This window comes from Streptopelia decaocto (genome assembly GCF_964273445.1).
Source record: "Streptopelia decaocto genome assembly, chromosome: 23".
In the NCBI taxonomy this organism is placed as follows: Eukaryota; Metazoa; Chordata; class Aves; order Columbiformes; family Columbidae; genus Streptopelia; species Streptopelia decaocto.
The window spans coordinates 985,284-1,004,771 of record NC_138678.1 but is presented as its reverse complement, the minus strand read 5'-3'; the positions used below and the strand labels follow the sequence as shown (position 1 = coordinate 1,004,771).

The following is a 19,488-nucleotide window of genomic DNA, read 5'->3' as shown; positions in this document are numbered from 1 at the left end:
CTAACACGGTGACTCTCCCCAAACTGGGCTCAACCTGCTCAGCAAACCGGGCCCGCGCCGGCAGCCTCTCCTCTCCCCGGCAGTGAGGACAGACAAGAAGCTCTTGATGTCTCCATGTGTGGGATTTCTCACCCCATGTCCCCTCTGGCTCTGAGTCACGTTCCCAGGGAGCTCCTGCCCTCACCCGGGTGAAGGAGACTGTCCCGGGGACACTGACGATGAGTGATCGGGGCTGTGATGCAGCTCTGCAGCGCGGACACCGACCGCGGCTGACACAGAGCTCACCCGGGTGACATGGCTGGAACGCCCGAGCAGGATGGGTTCCCACTGGTTCTCAGGGGGTCACAGCCTGGCCTGTGGCCCCTCCTCAAACCCCACATCCCCGGTGCTGCCCGTGGGCTGTGAGCACCAGAGGGCACCGGGATTCCATCCTGGGAGCAGGATCAGGCCCTCGATGCAGAGCTGGGGGGGTTGGAAGGTGTGAGCCCCCCCAGAATAAGGGCTGCCAGGCTGCGGCCGGTGCAAGGACAAGGACACCAACCACCCAGAGCTGGCCCGGCCGAGCGGGGCCGTATCTTACACACGTACATAAATACAGTTCAGGGGCGACGCTGGTGGGGAAGGGGCTCTGCTGCTTTCCGAAGGATCATGTCCATGGGGTCCTTTGTGAGCCACGTATGGGGCCCCCCAGGGGAGAGGTGGGGGATTCCCCTTGTGGTGCAGGGGATCGTGATGGTGGTGGTGATGGTGACGGTGACGGTGATGGAGATGGTGATGGTGATGGTGACGGTGATGGTGATGGTGACGGTGATGGTGATGGTGACGGTGATGGTGGGCATCCTTGACCCCAGCACCCAGGGCTGAGGGGTGTTTGGGGTGCAACGTGCATGGGGTAGGAGACAGCAAGGTGTCCCCATCCTGCTCTGTGGCACTTCTGGGTGTGAGGGCCGCATGTCCCCCCCTCATAGCACCTGTATGTCCCAGATCTGCGTGGGCCTTTCCTCAGCCATGTCCCAAACGATGGCGTGGTCCCGGTCATAGGATCGGCCGCCTGCGGAGCAAGGGGAGGGTTTGAGGAGCACAGACCTCGCTCCTGATGGCAGCGAGGGGGTGGGTGCTCCATCTCACAGCCAAATGCCATGTTTTGGGGTTTCTTGGGAAGGGTGCCGAGGCCTCACCCTTTACATCGAGGACCATGTCCTCGAACATCTGGCTGTGGATCCTTCCCTGAGAATCGATGCTCCAGGTCTGACGTGGCATCCGGGTCTCGGACCACAGCACGGCCTTGGCGCCCTTCCCGGCCGGCCCGATGACCTGCAGGCTCATGTTGGGGGCCACCTGCAAGGAGCGGTGGTGGCCAGGTCAGCCCAGTCCCCTCCAACACCCGCAGCAAAGGCTGGGAGCTCCGAGGGGTTTCTCTGTAAACACAGCTGCTTCTGGGCTTAGACACCGAAAAACCTCTTGGCGAGAGGTGAGGATGATTAGGGTGATGAAAACCCCTCCGGGGAGCCAGAGATGCTTTCAGGTCTCCAGAGGAGACTCAGGGAGGAGACAATCAACTGGTCTTTGGGGACAAGGCTGAGGGCAGACACTGGGAAAACCTGTTAGAAGCCCTCGGAGGTGGCTGTGGGGTGGGGAGCACCCAGCCGCCGTCCCGCCAGGGGCTCCCCGGCCCTGCGCAGCCCCGGCTGTCACACACACGAGCCCTGACCTGGTTTTTGATCAGCCCATCCTCGTAGTACCAGACGGAGCTGCTCTGCTCGCCGAGGCCGGACACCACCACGCGTCCCGCTTTCATGTCCTCCACGTCATCAGGGACCGAGAGGTAGAGCTCCAGCTCCCTGCTCCTGATGCGGAAATAAATCCGTCTCTGGAAAGAGAGAAACCTTTATTTGCACCAAAAAGAGAGTCCTGCTGCCTGCATCACCGCCCCCACGTGCTGTGGTTTTGGGGTTCACCCCCCTGGGTGTCAGCGTCCCCGTCCCAGCGCTCACCTGGCGGATGGGGTAGAGGGACGCCACGTGCTGGATCCCACTGTACGTCAGCCAGTTGGTGATTTCGGTGCAGTCCAGCAGCCACTGGCGCCCGCGGAAGTCACCGTGTTCGCACAGCACCCAGCTGAGGGGACGGGATGGAAGGATAGTATGGGATGGGATGGGATGGGACAACATAGGATAGGATGGAATGGGTGGGATGGGGTGAGTGGGATGGGGTGGGAGAAGATGGGATAGGACAAGATATGGTGGGATGGAGGTGGAATGGGACAAGATGGAATGGCAGAGGAGAGAATGGAATAAGATGAGATGGGGTGGGATGGGATGAGATGGGATGGAATGGGACAATGTGGGATAGGATAGAATGGGTGGGATGGAATGGGAGAGGACAGGATGGGATGGGGATGGGATAAGACAGGATGGATTAGGTTAATATAGGATAGGATGGAATGGGTAGGATGGACGGGATGGGATGAGTGGGATGGAGGGGATGGGATAGGATGGGATGGGATGAGTGGGATGGGATGGGATGAGTGGGATGGGATGGGATGAACGGGATGGGATGAGTGGGATGGGATGGACGGAATGGGATGGGATGGGATGAACGGGATGGGATGAGTGGGATGGGATGGACGGGATGGGATGAGTGGGATGGGATGGGATGGGATGGGATGGGATGGGATGAACAGGATGGGATGAGTGGGATGGGATGGACGGGATGGGATGGGATGGGATGGACGGGATGGGATGATTGGGATGGGATGGGATGGGATGAACAGGATGGGATGAGTGGGATGGGATGGATGGGATGGGATGAGTGGGATGGGATGGGATAGCATGGGATGGGCAGACCACAGTCGCCCCCCGGGCAGGCAGACACCACCCAGCAGCCGGGGCAGGACCAGGGGTCACTTACATCCCGCCTTTGACGCGCACGGACAGCACGTGGTTGTTGAACCCCTCGGCCTGGAGACTCCGCACTTCGCTGTTCAGCTCAATCTCCTTCCCCTCGAAACACTCCAGCCCGTGCAGGAAGATGGAGGGTTCTGAGAAAAACTGCGGGATGGGGGAGAGGCGCCGGGGGGTGAGCGGGAAGAGCGAGCGTCCATGGGTGCAGAAGGGCTGGAGAGGCAGCACCGTGGGAGGGGAAATAGGGGGTTCCGGGGGGGGGTCTGCCCCAGAGCTGGTGGGAAGGGAAGGGAAGGGAAGGGAAGGGAAGGGAAGGGAAGGGAAGGGAAGGGAAGGGAAGGGAAGGGAAGGGAAGGGAAGGGAAGGGAAGGGAAGGGAAGGGAAGGGAAGGGAAGGGAAGGGAAGGGAAGGGAAGGGAAGGGAAGGGAAGGGAAGGGAAGGGAAGGGAAGGGAAGGGAAGGGAAGGGAAGGGAAGGGCTGGCACCCACCACTGGGACCTTCTTCAGGGAGCGGATGGCAGTGGAGGAGGGGCAGCCCATGGCGCTGAGCGTGGGGTACTCGCCCTCGGACAGCACGTGCTGCTCCCCGGCGAAGGCCTGGCCGTCGAACAGGATCCAGCTGGCGGGAGGAGCGTGCGTGGGCTGTCATGGGGGGTCCATCCCTCCTGTAGCCCCCAGGACCCCGTCACACCCGCCCTCCTGGGGACACCCAGTGGGGCTGCTGGTCGGGGTGATGTCCCCGTCCCCAGCCAGAACACCCTACCTGCCCCCGCGGACTCTGCAGGAGCGCGGGACGAAGGCGGCGGGCAGGGTGTCCTGGTCCTCCTCGAACAAGACGTGATCCCCCAAGAAGTCGGGCTCTGAGAAGAGCAGGATCTGGGGAGGGGGAGCAGAGGGGCTCAGTGAGGTGGGACAAAGCATCATCACCGCCCCACAAGGAGCTGTGTCCCCTGGGGGGCACGTCCCGGTCCCCTTCCACCACTCCTGACCTTGGAGACGAAGTGGAGGTTGTGTTCCCCGACCTGCAAGCAGACAGAGCGGGGCTGGTTGTGGTCTCATCGCAGCCTGGCCCCCACCAGCCCCATGGGGTGAAGCGGGGGGGTCCCCGGTGCTCTCACCTGCAGGATGGGCTGCACCGAGGCGATGCGGCAATCCCCCGCACCCCAGTCTTCACAGTTGCGGTACACCCCCTTCTCCAGGACGTACTGCTCGCCAGAATAGTTGGTGCCCTCATAGGCCACCCACCTGCCAGGAAAACGTGGGTGCTGGCTCAGTGCCCCGCCATCCATCCCCCTGGCCCCTTGTCCCCTGTCCCCGCGCTCACACGCCGCTCAGCACGTGGATGGACTGGGTGACGGTGCCGTAGCCGGCCAGCTGCGTGTCGGGCAGCGCCTCGCTCAGCTCCACGCTCGCACCCTCCTCGAAGTCCATGGCCTCAAAAAGCACCAGCGCCGGGTCGGAGAAATCCTGCGGGGAGAAGGAGCCCCCGAGGCCCTCGGGCTGTCAGGGGAAGGGACCGCGAGCCGGGTGCTCTCCGTGCCCGTAGCCGGGGTCCGGGACCCGAGGGAGGGTGGGAGCAGCTCTGGGTTCCCAGATGTGATGAGTTTGGGGGTCTCAGGCCATGCCCAGCTCCCTTTGGGGGATGAGGATGGGGTGGGATTGGGGAGGTTGGCTGTCCCTGCCCGCACTGGCTCTGTCCCCAAGCGATGCCACCACCCTCACCGTCCGTATCAGCCGTAAGGACACCAGCTCGTTGCCGTAGCCTCCCCAGTGCCTCCAGTCCGGGTACTCCCCTTCCTCCAGCAGGTACTGGTGGCCACGGAAACCCTCCTTCTCGTAGCCGACCCAGCTGCGGCACAGGCAGACATGTCAGCGAGGGCTCCGGGGGACGTCCATGTGCCAGGGGACACAGGGACATCGCACCTCTCCGGTGCCACCCTCCAAGCTGCCCGTGGCCACCCCAGCTCCGGGCAGCCCTTTCCCAGGGGTGACCGTCACCTTCCAAGCTGTTTTGCCCACCCCGTGCCACTCACCAGCCACCCAGGACACGCAGGGAGCCCACGGTGGCCAGTGCCGGCCCGGGCAGGCGCTTCAGGTCGTAGATGTCTCGGCTGAGGGTGAAGCTGCGGCCATGGAAACCCGCGGCCTCGTAGATCAGCACCTGTGGGGACGCGGCGGGTGAGCAGGTGGGGACACGGCAGGTCCCACGGCCGCCCCGGCCCCACGGCACCCCCGGGGCTGGTCGGTGCTCACCTGCGGCTCCCCGGGTCTCTCCACAACCGGGCAGCCCTGGAAGGAGAAGGAGACCCGGTGAGGCTGTGGTGGCAGGAGGGGATGGTGCAGGGGCATCCGATCACCCCCTTTAAAGCCTGAGCTGGTTTTGGGGTTGTTTTCATTCCAGAACAAGCTCTTTTGGGCTTTATTTTATAATCACAGAACCATTTTGGTTGGAAAAGTCCATCAGGATCATCAAGTCCAACCGTTCCCCACCCCTGTCCCTGCCCCATGTCCTGAGAACCTCATGTCCGTCTGTCCAACCCTCCAGGGATGGTGACTCCAGCACTGCCCTGGGCAGCCTGTTCCAATGCCCCACAGCCCTTTGGGGAAGAAATTGTCCCTAAATCCAACCTCAGCCTCCCCTGGCGCAACCTGAGGCTGTTTCCTCTTGTCCTGTCACTTGTCACTTGCTCCATTTTATTGCTTTTGTTCACCACCAACCCACAGGAGCACTTCCCAGAGCCACGCTCGGCACATTTCCACACCGAGCTCTCACTGGTGTGAACTGGGAGGCACCGGGAGATGCTCTCCCTGGTGTTACCCCAGTACCACCCCAGTAACCAGCACTCACCAGCCTGATGGGGTGCATGGAGCAGATGGACGGGTCCTTTGCTCCCCACGCCTTTAAATTGGGGTACCCGCCCGGCTCCAGAACGTAGGGATCATCATCGAAGAAAGGCTTGGAGTAAACCAGCCACCTGCGAAGACGGGGAAAGCATCTCACCTGCTCCAGCCCGTGCCGGAGCACCCCCAGCCCCACGGACACACTCACAATCCCGAGTGGACGATGATGGAGGCGGCAGTGAGCGCCTGGCCCCGCGTCCGCGTGTCCTCGGCCGAATCGCTGAACCGCAGCCGCGTGCCCTCGCCGTTCTCCTCAGTGAACAGGCTGATCTCGGGGGTGCGGTAATCCTGGCGCGGGGCAGAGCTGCGTCACGGGGGGGCTGGTACCCCTGCGTGGGGCTGCGGGACGCTTGGGGGGTCCCTGCGCTCACCCGGACGACCCTCTTGAAGGAGCCGATGCGGAAGGGCCGGTTGCCGCAGGGCTCCCCGCTCTGCCCGTACGCCGTCCAGGGGTTGTCGATCTCCACGTCCCCCTCGGCCAAAACGCACTTGCGCCCGTGGAACCGCGGCTTCTCGTACATCACCCACCTGCGGGCGGGAGGGAGCAAGTTATTGAGGGAAAACCAGCCTGGTTTAACCACAGCCATCGGGAGCCTGGGGGCAGAGTGTGGGTGGGGATGTCCTGTCCGTCCCGTCACCGCTGGATCGCAGCCGCTGTCATTCGCACCGGCAGGACGGTCACTCGCCCCCCCGGCACAGGCAGCCCCCTGAGCCCTCCCGCCGCGTCCTCGCCCTGTCGCCGTCCCCTACCCGCCTCGGATGACCCTGATGGAGATGGTGTGCGAGAGCTCCCAGGACGTGGCATCAGGGACGTCGCCCCAAATCTCCCGTTTCTGGCCCGCGAATCCAGCCTCAGCGAAGAGGATGATCTGGGAGGGGTGACACGGGACAGGTGCTGCCACACTGCGCCGTGTCCCCCCCGGCCAGCCCAGCCCGGCCCCCACGCTCCCTGTACCTTGCCAGGTCTCGTGTTGATCTTGAAGCCATCCTTGTCCTCCTGCTGTGGACACGCGAGGGGACGTGAGGAGCACGGAGGGACATCGGCCGCACCAGCCATCTCCCCGCAGCCCAAAGAAGCCGCAGTCGCAACCTCGCGTCTGGTGTTTACTGCTCCCTCCCACCGCCCCGAGCAGCCACACCTGAGCATTCCTGCACCACGGGGACCTGCCTCCCGTCACCCGCCCGGGACCTCCTGTCACCACCCTGGGACCCTCCCATCATGCTTGGTGCCACCCACACATCACTTGAGCTGGTACCCTTCTGTCACCTGCCCTGGTACCCTCTGTCACCCATCCCGGAACCTCCCACCACCAATGCCAAAATGCTCCGTCACCCATCCCAGTACCCTATGTCACCCGTCCTGGTACCTCCCACCACCCATCCCAGCACTGTCTTGTTGCACCGGGGGCTGTCACCCCATGTCCCCTCTGATGGGGAGCACTCTGGGGGTTCAGCCCCCCCGTCACTCACCAGGACATCCGCAGGGCACAGGGCCATGACACTCTCCAGCTCTTCGGTGACAAGAGGGATGCAGCCGGCACTCGGAGCCTCCAGCACGGCCATCTCGGGGACAGGGTGGTCACCAGGTCCCAGCCCGTTGTGGTCCCCGGGGGTGGGCAATCCTGTGTCCCCGCCATCTCTGCCGGGCAGCTCGAGCGGGGCGGCGCTGGGGGCCATGAAGCGGCTGTAGAGCACGCTGTTGTCCAGCCGGGAGTACGGCTTGAGCTCATCGGCCGCGGCCGCCCGGTGCTCCAAAAAGTGGGAGAGCAGCGCCATGCCCTTGAGGACGTTCCCTCGGAAGAGGACGCTCCGCTCGGCCAAACCCCCGGCTGCCGCTTTGGCCTTTTCCTCCGCTCCCGCCTGCCTCAGTTTCCCCAGGAGCGAGTTCCCCTCTGCCCGGCTGTCACCGGCCGCGCTGTCCCCAGGTGCCCTGCGGAGGGTCCTCGCCAGCGCCCGCTCCTCGGGGCTCAGGTAGGGGTTCTCGATCTCCTCCTCCTCCTCGGGGTTCTCGTCCCGCCGCCCCGCCGGTCCCCGCGCCAGCAGCTCGCGCAGGGCCTCGGGCAGGGAGATGGGGGCCCGGGGGGCCACCCGGTCCTCGTGGATGGGGGGCAGAGCGGCACAGCGGCCCAGTGACGACGGCCGGGGCTGCCGCGGGGTCTTGGGCGCCTTCCGCATCTCCGAGGGCTCCATGTTGCGGAGCGTGTCCACAAAGATCTCCATGTCCACCAGCAGCTCGGGGTCCTCCTCGGTGGCATCCGGGGGGCTCTCGGCTGGGGGGTCAGGGGCTGGGGGCTTGGCAGGAGGGTCTGGGCTGGTCTTGGGCTCTTGGGTTGTTCCCTGGGAGTTCCCCGTCGTTTCGCCCCCATCCAACTCAACCTCAGCCTTTGGAGGTGCAGGTGCTGGTGCTTCGGGTGAAGGCTCTGGAGCATCACTCCCCTCCGAGAAGGGGTTTTCGGGGGTGTCACCAGGATCATCGCTCCCCTCTGAGGGGTTTTCGGGGGTGACACCAGGACTATCAGTCCCCTCTGAGGGGTTTTCGGGGGTGACACCAGGGCCATCGCTCCCCTCTGAGGGGTTTTCAGGGGTGACACCAGGACCATCGCTCCCCTCCAAGGATGGGTTTTCAGGGGTGACACTGGCTCCTGATGGGCTGTCTGTCCTTGTTGGTGTCACTGAAATGCTGTTGTCCCTGTCTGCCGTGCTTCCCTCTCCCGCGTCACCCGGGCCGGCCTGGCCGCCGGCCTCCTCCGAGGGACACTGCGCGGAGCTGGTTATACTGGTTTGCGGGTCCCCCGGCCTGTTGCCATCTCCCAGGGTTGCGTTCACCGGCGTGGCTGCGGCTTGTGGTGAGTGTTTGTCCCCAGGGGATCGCTCGGCAGCCTCGGCGGTGCCCGGTGAGCCCTCGCTGCCCGCTGCGTCCCCAGCGAAGCCACCACCCTCCTGCCCGCAGCTCTCCCGCGGTGGCGGGGCCGTGGTGACACCGGCAGCGTCGTGCATCCCGTTTTGGGTTTCCCTTCCCTCCGCCAGCCCCGGCTCTGTCCCGGCGGCGTCCCTGCCCGTCCGCAGCACGGTGACGTGCCTGGCCCTGGGCACGGCAGGGGCGCAGCCGCGCTCGGCTGCGCACGGGGCACCGGGACTGTCACCAGGAGCCCCCGCGGGACACTCGGGGGGTCGGGTGGGGAGCAGGGTGCCGTGCACGTAGCTCTCCCTGTGCACGGGCGCACCCACCGATGGGGAGATGCCACCGCCGCCGGCACCGGTCCCCACCTTCCCCCTCTCGTCCTGCCGCCGCGGCTTCTGCGCCGGGGAATACACCTGCGAGAAGATGGGGCCGTGCGCGGTGAAGTCCTTGAGGAGGCTGATGGAGGACGAGGAGCGTTCCCGGTGGGTCAGGGTGGTGGGGCCGGACCCCGTCTGCTCCACGATCTCCCTCTCCCAGGCCTGCAGCAAGAGGGAGACGCGGGAGGGACTCCCGTCCCGGCCCCGCACGCTCCCCGTCTTCTCCAGCCGCCGCGACACCAGCGAGACCTTCTGGAAGCGGGACCTGCCCTCGGTCCCCGGCGTGCTCGGCACCGCTTGTTTCATGCTCAGCTCGGCGCTGGAGACAAAGCCCCTGGACTTGGTGTGCCGGAACGGTGAATCCATGCCGGGGGGCCGGGGAGCGGGGGCTGCTGCTCCGTAACGCCCCGCACCACGGCGCTCGGCCCCCACGGATGCTGGGGAGCTGTGGGGAGAGGAGGAGACGCTGGGGGGCTGAGAAGAAACCACCTGCAGGAACCAGCCCCAGAGTCCAAGCCAGTCCCTGAGACCCCCCCCAGACCTGCTGGTGGTCCTGCAGGGCATTTTGGGGTGTCCCGTGAGCATGAGAGATGGTTTTGGGGGTTCTATGCAATTCTTGGGGTGCTCATGACACCCCTCCTGGCACACATGGGTGCGTGGGGGGACCACTGGGCCCTCCGCTTGTGCATCCAACAGAGATGCTGGGGAGCTCAGCGATGCCATGGTGGTGGCTCCAGCAGAGCGCGGCGCAGCGCGGCTGAGCATGCAGGATGCGGCCGGGCCGTGCCCCGAGCGGCGGGATGAGTCAGGAGGGCGGCCGGGCTGCGCTGAGTCAGCAAACGCAGCAAACAAACAAGCCCAGAAAACAACAGGGCAGCAAAAGGGCCCGGCCGGGGCAGCCGTGGGGCTTGCGGAGGAGGTGGGGACCTGAGCAGCATCTGCCCTTGTCCCTTCCCTGTTGCTGCTGGGAAACACGGGGTGGCTCCAGCCACCTCTGCAGCCCCATCGGCAGGAGATAATGAGCTGCGCTAATTACCTGCCACTTGCACCCTGATCCAGGCTCCCAGCCCTGGATGCCCCATCCCTGGAGACATCCCAGGCCAGGCTGGATGGGGCTCTGAGCAACCTGGGCTGGTGAAGATGTCCCTGCTCATGGCAGGGGGGCACTGGATGAGCTTTGAAGGTCCCTTCAACCCAAACTACTGGATGATTCTGTGATGAAGCTGGTACCCAGCATTCAGCCCCTGTGCCTGCTGCTGCAGGGTGGGCTTCGCTGCGGTCCCTGGTGCTCAGGGCAGGGGACAGGGCAGGGGACAGGGCCACCTGTGCCACCCCAGCTTTGGAGGGGACGCCGATGCTGTGCCGTGGCCGAGTCCCTGCCCCGGGAGGGTTTTATTGCTGGGCTGGGGCTGTGGAAGCTGCTGACGCAGCAGGTGCTGTGCAGGGAGCTGGGAGTGGGGCAGCGTATCCCCAGGTCCCAATTAGGAGCTGTGCAGTGTCAGAGAATCATAGACTAGTTTGGGTTGAAGGGGCCTTCAAATGTCCCCCAGTGCCCCCCCTGCCATGAGCAGGGACATCTTCACCAGCTCAGGTTGCTCAGAGCCCCGTCCAGCCTGGGCAGTGCAAGGGACGGGGCTTTGGGCTCAGCCTAAAGACAGGCTGACTTTCAGGTGTCCCAGGTGGGAACGGGGACACCTCCCTGCACACCCCAGGGGGCTGGGTTCCCAGGGGACACCTCGGGAGAGACCCTCATCCTGCACCACCTGGAGCTGGGTCCCCTCCCACCATGTCACTCCCAATGGCTCCAGTCCCTAAGGGGGCTCGGGGGGGCAGGGGCAGGCAGGAAGGCGCGGGGTGCAGGCAGCTGCCTGCCCCTTCTGCCCGCCCGCCACGCGCCCTCCGTGTCTGGTTCTCCCCGGCCCGGCAGGTCTTTCCAGTACAGATAGGAAGGGTTGGTGTCATCTTCCAGGAGGAGATGAGACCTTGTCTGGGACAGCCAGCGCGGCTCCAGGCTGGGACCAGCCTGGCTGGGGCCACATATCTGCATTGGGAAAGCCTCATCTGCCTTGGGAAATCCACAGCTGGATCAGCAAAGCCACAGCTGGATCCCCAGTGTCCCAGCTGGATCCCCAGGGTTACAGCACCCGCCAGTGGAAGAAGGATGGGTGCGCACCACAATGTGGAGAAAAAGCTGCTTAAATACACTGGGGACAATCTGGGTGTCAGAGAAAACGGGTACGAGCGGGTCAGGCTGGAGGGAGCCCCAGTGCCCCAAGCTGGGGACTCTGCGGTGGCACGTGGGGACACCCGCGCTGGGGACGCTCCTGCCAGGGCAGCACGGTTTGCACAGGGATGTGTCTCCTCTCTGCCCTGTGATGTGTCCGTCCCTGGCACCCCGTTGCACCCCAGGATTGCTCCAGTGCTGGTTTCTCAAGCACTCGCTGGCAGTGCCCGGTCCCGCCGTGCCCATGGCCCTGGGGTGGCACTGGGCTGGGGACACCAGTTCTGTGTCACACGGGGCTCTGGGGGGAGGTGGGAGCTGCTGACTCAGCATCACGGCTGCCTCTCGCCCGCAGCTGGATTTCCAAAGATCTGCTCGTCTGTTGTTCCCATCCCAGCCCTGCAGCTGGATCCTGGGCCACCCAGTGCCACCCTGGGCCACCCAGTGACCCACCGGCCCTGGGGAAGGAGTTCGCCCTGGGGTCCTGTGCTGCCTCAGCACCCCAATTTCACTATGCTCTTTTCTAGCACAACAGTAGGTCAAGTTCACAAGGACATGAGGACACAGCTCCTGTCGTCCCTGCCCGCCAGGACACGTCTCCCACTGGTGTTGCCACACCGGGGCACCTGGCATGGCTAATTAATCCCCCCCGGCCAAGCCAAACCAACCTGCTCAGCTCTTTTGCTGCCTCCTGTCATCCCGAAGGGTCACCCAGCACCCAACCCCCGTCTCCCAGCACCCAAGTAAAAGGCACAAGGTGCCATTTAATAATCAGAAGGGACAAGGGGACCGAGGGCGGTGGCTGCGGCTGCCTTTGAGCCGGTGACCACGGGTTAAGCCGAGCCTGGGGCCACGCCAGGCTGAGCCCAGTGGCCGCGGGCTGCGAGCGGACCTGCCACCTCCAGGAAAATCAGGGATTTGGGTTGGGCGGCTGCTCACGGGTGGGGGTCACAGGGAGGGCAGGGGAGCCGCCATTGCCCCGCGCTGCCCCGTCCCCCCCCTGAGCTGTGTCACCAGCAGCCACATGCTCTGCGGGGAGAGGGGACAGGGGTGACGGGGGAGCCCCGCTGTCCCACCAGCCTGCACCATGAGACCACTGGAGTTGAAGGAGCCCAGCTTTACTGGTGGCCCTGGGAACACACTTTGGTGGCAGGAGTGGGGTTACAAGCCCAGCAGCCCCCCCAGATTCAGGGACCGGAGGTGAGAGGGGCAGAGCCAGTCTCAGCCCCACCTCCCCTCCCAGTGCCCCCTCCCTGGCTGGTTCCGATCCCCATCCCAACTGAGCAGGGACCCATCCCAGTCCCCGCCAAGCCGGGGCGCGGGTCCCAGCACCGGGCAGCCCCCACGGGTGGCAGCCGGTTTGGTGTACCGGTGCTCTCCAGCTGGAAGCCGCCCTCCCCACCAGCACCCCTGCAAGCCGGGCTGGCCCGCGCAGCACCCAGTGTCCGGGGTTCCCCACCCTGCACCCCCATGTACCTGCCAGCCGAGGGTCCCAGCGGGGAGCGGGGCGCCGTGCCGTGCCGAGCGGGAACCGGGGTGCTGCTCCCTGCACGCCGCGGCTGGGCGGACCGGCAGAGTCACCCAGGGAGCACCCAGCCCTGAGCACCCAGCCCTGAGCACCCAGCCCTGGCGCAGCGCAGGTTTGGCATTCCTCAGGTGCTGACAGCCGGGGAGCCGGTCAGGCTGGTTCCCCAGCACCAGCTCCGCCGTTTGCTCCGACTCAGCAGCGCCCGGAGGGAGCCTGGACAGACTGGGTGGCTCTGAGCCTCCCCCAGACCCCTGCCCGGACACCCCCTCCCCGCCACCCATCTCGCAGAGGGTGATGGTGACCTTGGAGGGGACAGCACTTTGTCACCAGCTGGGGCACCACACTGGCCAAGCCACGGGGCTGGGGGGTCCCAACACGCTGCAGCCCCCAGGGATGTGATCACACCTGGATTCATCAGTTGAGGGGGGTCCCATGTGGAGCCCCCACTCTGCAGCGCATTCCTGGGAACCTCCTGCTGTGGGGGGGGGCTCCAGGTCTGGGAGAACTGGGGCTCTGGAGGGGATTGGGGACACAGGGACACAGGGCCCTTACCCAGCCGGGCTTGGGGTGACAGCAGAGCCAGCACCAGCCCTGTACCCTCGCCCTGCCCTCTGCTCCTGCCCAGCACCCATGGGTGCCCCAGCAGGGTGCCAGCCTCACCTTGGGGCCACCATCCTGGCTGCCAGGAGCCTCCTCGGCCACCACTGGCCCAGCACAAGTGGACACTGTTGGGCTCTGGTTGGGCTGCCAGGGAAACTGAGGCAGAGCCGAGCTGCCTCTGCACCTTTGCCAGCAGCACCGGGGTCCGGAGCTGGTGAGGGGCTGGAGCGCAAGTGTGATGGAGACTGAGGGACCTGGGGGTTCAGCTGGAGAACAGGAGCTGAGGGGAGACCTTCTGATCTCTGAACTGCCTGAAAGGAGCTTGGAGCCAGGGGGGGTCGGGCTCTGCTCCCCAGGAACAAGCGCCAGGAGCAGAGGAAACGGCCTCAAGTTGCGCCAGGGGAGGCTGAGGTTGGATTTAGGAACAATTTCTTCCCCAAAGGGCTGTGGGGCATTGGAACAGGCTGCCCAGGGCAGTGCTGGAGTCACCATCCCTGGAGGGTTGGACAGACGGACATGAGGTTCTCAGGACATGGGGCAGGGACAGGGTGGGGGAAGAGTTGGACTTGACGATCTTGAGGGGCTTTTCCAACCAAAATGGTTCTGTGTGTGTACGTGCCCGAGCAGCCGAGTCAGCAGCCGTGGCTCTGTGGAAGCGGCTCTGCCGGGGCCGGCCGGGGAGGGTTTAGTCAGCGCTGGGGAGGGTCCTCCCTGGGGCAAAGCAGCGCCCCAGGCACCGGGGGAACTGGAGGGACACTGGGCTGAGCCCGGGCCTTGAGTCACTGTGTGCAAAGGGAGGGATGAGGTGTGGGGCAGAGTGTGGGGACGGGCTCAGCCACAGCAGCCGGGACGGGACATGAGGCTGGAGGGTGGCACAGGGGGTCCCTGCTGTCACTGTCCCTCCAGGCAGGGGAAAAACGGAGGTGACAGGGAGAATGGGAAAAAGGGAAGGGGAAGGGGAAGGGGAAGGGGAAGGGGAAGGGGAAGGGGAAGGGGAAGGGGAAGGGGAAGGGGAAGGGGAAGGGGAAGGGGAAGGGGAAGGGGAAGGGGAGGGAAGGAAGGGCTGTATCAGCTGCAGGCAGATGAATGGGTGAACACTGGGTGCCCCCACCCTGTCCCTATGGAACAGGCACCTGGAGGGTGCTGCTCTGGCCACAACTGTAATGAGTTTCCAGGTCTCAGCACTGGGGAAGGGGCGGTGTCGGCTGCTGCTGCCACCATTTGGAGGTGAGGGGCTGTGGATGCACCAGCCAGCCCGGCTTCCCCAGGGTCACCCAGCCTGTAACTTTGGGTGCAGGGGTGTCTCTAGCACCCTGAGAAAGAGTTTTCCATCCCACCAGTGAGAGGAAGGTGATGCAGGCAGGCGGGTGCTTTGGAAGGTGAGATTCAGCCACAGGAGGAGCAGCTCTGACCCCTCTTCTCCACACCATGGCCCCCCCCAGAGCAATTTTCTCTCCCCCCTGCCTGGGTTTTGCTGTTGGGAGGAACAAGGCTTGGGGCAGGATTGAAGGGGCAAGGGAAGGATGGTGAGCCCTGGTCTGCTGGAGGCCGCTGCCTCGGAGGAATATCTCGTTCAGCTATCGATTTCCCTTTATCAGCGAGCAGGAATATGTATGGGGCTGAAATCCTGATCAATCCCCACTCTGCAGCCCATCGATCAGCTGCTGCCCAAGGGCTTTTATCAAAGGGGAGCTGGGGGTGCAAAGAGGAGCTGCTGAATTAGGAAAGGCCAGGACTGACTCTACCTGCCTGTACCCCCTCCTGCCTTATCCGAAAGGCAGTGGAGCTGCGGGGAAGCCTGGGCAGCGTCCCAGCACCAGCAGCATCCCTGTGGGTCACCCCCTGGCAGGTCACCCGCAGAAACGCTCCTCACCCTCCCTTCCCCAGTGCCGATGCCCCAGGGAGCCCCATTTCTGGCAGCAGCAGGATGGCCACGCTCCGTCCCCACCACGGGCACCCTGAACCCAGAGGTGTGCAGCACCCACTGACACCCCAGAGGTGGAAAGCAGCCTCAGGGAGACATTTTTGGGGGTGTTGGGATGGGGATGCCTGGTCAAGGGCTTCCTTGGGAGCACACCTGTGTCTCCGGTAGGTTGATGCACCCCCAGCCCCATGTCCCCAGCACTGGGAGTTACCAGAGCGTTCCTCAGTCCCAGCCGGGCTTGTTGGCGGCAAGGGGTGAGTGGGGGGCGCGGGGGGCCGGCAAGGGGGAGGAGCGGCTCTGTGGCCTCCGTTATTGATTGCTTCATAGCCAAAGGTCAGCGGCGAGCATGCAAGGACGGGGAGGAGGGAGGCGGGTGGCTCTGGGATGCGAGGGGCTGGGGGACAAGTGCCAGCCGTGGGGAGCACAGGGCGCTATGGGGAGCCTGGCGTGGGTTGCCCTTGCACAGCCACCCACTGGCCACAGATGCCCATTGTGCCTCAGTTTCCCCAGCAGCAGCTCGGGAGGCGAGGCTGTGGCAGTGCCGTGTCGGCAGCGCCCTGGGCTGTGCTGGGGGCTGCGGGGGGACCGGTGTCAGTGGGAGGGAGGTGGGTGATGTGGGGCTGGAGGAGGTTTGTGTGTGCCTGTGGGATGGGCAGGGAGTGGGCTCAGCTCTCCCCAATGGAGACTCGGAGGCTGGTCTCTACCTTCCCAATGGGCAGGTGGTGATGGTGACAGTGCTGGGAAACGGCGCTGGAGCCACAACTCCCGTAACACCATTCCCAGTGCCCTTCAGCTTCCCGGGACCAGCCCCTCACGGGCTCTGCAGCACACTGGGGGCAGCAGACCCCATCTCTGCCAAAGCTATGACCCATGTGCCCAGGATCTGTGCATCCCCCGGGCCTCATCCTGCTGGGACAGGACCTGGCCGCCCCCAGGCAGCACCGCGCTGCCTGCACAGGGGTCTGCGATGCCAAACTGGGCAGCAGCGCCGGCACGGGGCTCCGGCAGAGCTCTGCCTGCCCTCGGCGCGGCTGTGCCGGGAGAGGGAAGATTTACAGGCTGTCATAGCCAGGGCCAGAGGTCAGCAGGGGTCAGAAAGTCCATTTCGGAGAGGTCACTGTCCACTTCTTTCAATCTAATGAAGCCATTATTTGTGAAAGCGGCCGCTTTGCTGGCTATTCCCTTGAAGCCGAGCAGGGCACAGCGACCGGCTCTGAAAGAACAGGAAGGAGTCCCCTTCCCTTTCACATTTGCCATTCAACAGGCCCCAAAAAACAAATACACCACACACAGAAATATGACATGGGACTGTCACCGCTGCAGGGCTGTGTCACCGGGGCCGGGGGAGATGAGGTTGAGAGGTAAAGAGAAGCCGCCTGGAAGCGCCGTGCTCAGGGATGTGACTGTGTCGCTTGGACGGAAAGTCACGGAGGATAGGCAGAAATTGGGGGATGCTGAGAAACCTGCTGCTAAGTTTAAATAGAATAGAGTGTCGCTAGGGGTTGCCAGTCCCTCCCCTCACTCAGGAAGGGGCTGGCGGGAGGAAACTGGTGCACGGTGATGGATTATTTTTGAAGGATTCATTTTGGAGAAAGCAAGGGCTGATTCCTCACCACATCCTTCCCCCGTGCCTCTGCCCACCTCCCGCCCCACTGCAGGGAGTCCTGCCCGCGCAGGACACTGTCCCCAGGCTGTGTGGGTGCTGGCATCAAGGTGTCCCCTCTGGGGACAGAAGGGACAAAGCCGTTTCTCAGGGCTACTCTACAAACCTTGGCCTCAGCGCCAGGAACTTGTTCAGGTGCTTCTTATCCCCCATGAGCGGGCTGGGGGTCGCTCGTGGGGTTGTTTGCAGAAGCATGGGAGTGACATGCACAGCCAGCCAACTGCACCCTCCCCAAATCCCAGGTGAAAGGAGGCAAACGGAGAAGGAGATGGGCTGGAAGGAGGGATGAACCAAGAGGAAAGGAGCGACCTGGAGGGGTCTCCTGCAAGTCTTGGGGTTTTTTTCCCTCTTCTTTCCTCCTGCAAACAAGAGGAGGAGAATAAATGCGACCCGCGGCCCTGGCCCTCGCTGGCCAGGAGAGGGGGCCAGATGCGCCCCGGCTCCCGCAGTCCCGGGACGGTCCCGCAGCGCATCTCCGCCCCGGGAGGAATGTGGGTGCCGGCAGGGAGAGGGGGAGCGGGGAGGTGAGCACAGGTGAACACGCACCGTGGTTTCCTTCTTGCCAAGACTGTCCCCAGCCCGGCGTCCCCTCCCGTTCCTGCTGGAGCAGGAGGGGGATCCCTGGAAACCCCCGCCAGACCCTGCGCTCCTCTGGTGCAGACGTGGGACTGCTCCTCGGCTTTAGGGACTTGACTCAAGAGTGATGTTGTGAACAAGAGACCAGGGGAGTTTTCTCCCCGCGCCCCCATCTATCCCCGTTAAAACGAGCATAAAGATGAGGTGACACCCTGTGAATGTCACAGAATTATTAACGCTGCTGCAGGCTCCTTCTGCTCCACCCGAGCCCCATGGGACCCTGGTTCACCTCTGCCGCGGGAGATGGCAGAGCCCTGGGGGTGGCAGTGGGGGCAGGTTTGGGGACATCTCTTCCCCAGTCCCGGCCGCCTCCTCCCGAAGGCTCATCCCTCTCCCTGCCCTCGGGGTACCCATGCAAAAACCACCCTCCTCTTCCTCCTCCACCCTCACCCTGGGCCCGCGGGTGGGGTCTGTGGGACTGCTCGGCTCTGCGGGGAAGGGGCAACGCGGAGCCCCCGGCTGTGGGGAGTCTTGGTGTGGGGTGTGCGGGGCAGGAAGAGGAGAAGGGCAGGAGGAGGAGAATGGGCAAGAGGAGGAGGAAGGGCAGGAGGAAGAAGGCAGCGCCCAGGACCCTGGACAGGGGCGCTCGTTCAGCACCACGGCCAGCGCCGGCTGCCCTGGGGGCTTCGTGCGTGGCCGCCCCACGCGGGACGTTACCGGCAGCACCGGGCCGGGCCGAGGGGACCCTCCGGGTGGCACCACGGTCCCCAGCACGCCCAACCGCCGCACGGTGCCACCCCCCCGCTCCGCTCAATGGCACCACGCGAGAGGCGTCCCGCGTGGGGCAGCCGCGCTCAGTTCAAATGTCCCCCCAGCTCATCCCTGCGGCGGGGGACGGGGTACACTGTCAGTTCCCCCTAGTTTGGGGGCGGTGGCGGGGGCTCCCCCCACGCACACCCCACAGCGCCCGGGAGGGGCGGCGGGCGGCGCTGTGCCCCCACGGGCCAGGGCATTGTCCGCCCGCCGGAAATGGAGCCGCTGGTCACTCGCCCTTTGTTCCCGCCCGGCCCAGGGGGCGACGGGTCCCCCCGCCCCCGCCGCGCCCCCCGCCCCGGCACCGGCACCGGCACCGCCTCGGCACCACTCCGCCGCCGGCGGGAGGGCGGCCTGTGCCGCCGGGCCGGAGGGACACGGCCACGGGGGGGACACGGCCACGGGGGTGCACGCCCCACTCGCGGGACATGGGATGAGGCTGAGGGCGCAGGAAGATCCCGGTGTCCCGGAAAACCGGCCCTCCCCTGCCCCAGTTCCCTCGCCCCGCCGCGTCCCGGGGGCCGTGGCTCGCAGGTGGCTCCGCTCACGGGGACAGCTACGGGGGGGGCGCGGAGAAACGACGTGGAAATTCCCCCCGGTCCTCGGGGGTCCCACCTCCCCCCACCCCCGGGGGTCACGTCTTCCCTTGACAGGTGGCCTCGCCCCTAAGCGGGGGGGGTGGTCAACCCACCACCCCCCCAAATCCCTCTCGGAATGTTTCGCTATTACCGGGGGGGGCGTTAATTAGGATCACGTGGGGGTAGGATGGAGGAGCGGGGCCCGGCGCCCCTCGGCCCCGCGGGTGGGTCCTGGGGGGGGGCGGGGGCTGCTATTGTCTGCGAGAATTTGGGAGCCTTTGAAAAAACCCTCCCGCTCCCTCCCACCCCTATTGTTGGAGTGAAGATGGAGTCAAACCTCTCCCGGCTCCCTCCCGGCGGGGTCTAAGCTGGGGTTTTTTGTTGGTTGTTTTTTTTCTCTCTCTTTTTTTTTTTGGCCGGTCTGATCCCCTCAAAGCTGGCCGAGGAGGAGGAGGGAGGAGGCGGTAACAGCCACAACTCGGAATTTGCAAGCGAGTGTCGGG

The 19,488-nt window shown here is 64.9% G+C and overlaps 1 protein-coding gene across 1 annotated transcript; it reads right to left on the bottom strand.

The window, feature by feature from the left end:
- Nucleotides 1–353: 353 nt before the first annotated feature.
- CRYBG2 (crystallin beta-gamma domain containing 2) lies at nucleotides 354–9,448 on the bottom strand (the record flags this gene model as incomplete). The annotated part of the gene is made up of 19 exons (XM_082071551.1): nucleotides 354–1,051; nucleotides 1,179–1,338; nucleotides 1,712–1,870; nucleotides 1,995–2,118; nucleotides 2,911–3,050; nucleotides 3,392–3,521; nucleotides 3,666–3,778; nucleotides 3,892–3,924; nucleotides 4,021–4,147; nucleotides 4,227–4,369; nucleotides 4,625–4,751; nucleotides 4,936–5,063; nucleotides 5,156–5,191; nucleotides 5,751–5,877; nucleotides 5,952–6,091; nucleotides 6,175–6,331; nucleotides 6,554–6,672; nucleotides 6,759–6,803; nucleotides 7,274–9,448. 19 exons carry the CDS (start codon nucleotides 9,446–9,448, stop codon nucleotides 963–965), a joined length of 4,272 nt encoding a protein of 1,423 aa, XP_081927677.1. The 3' UTR covers nucleotides 354–962.
- Nucleotides 9,449–19,488: the final 10,040 nt, after the last annotated feature.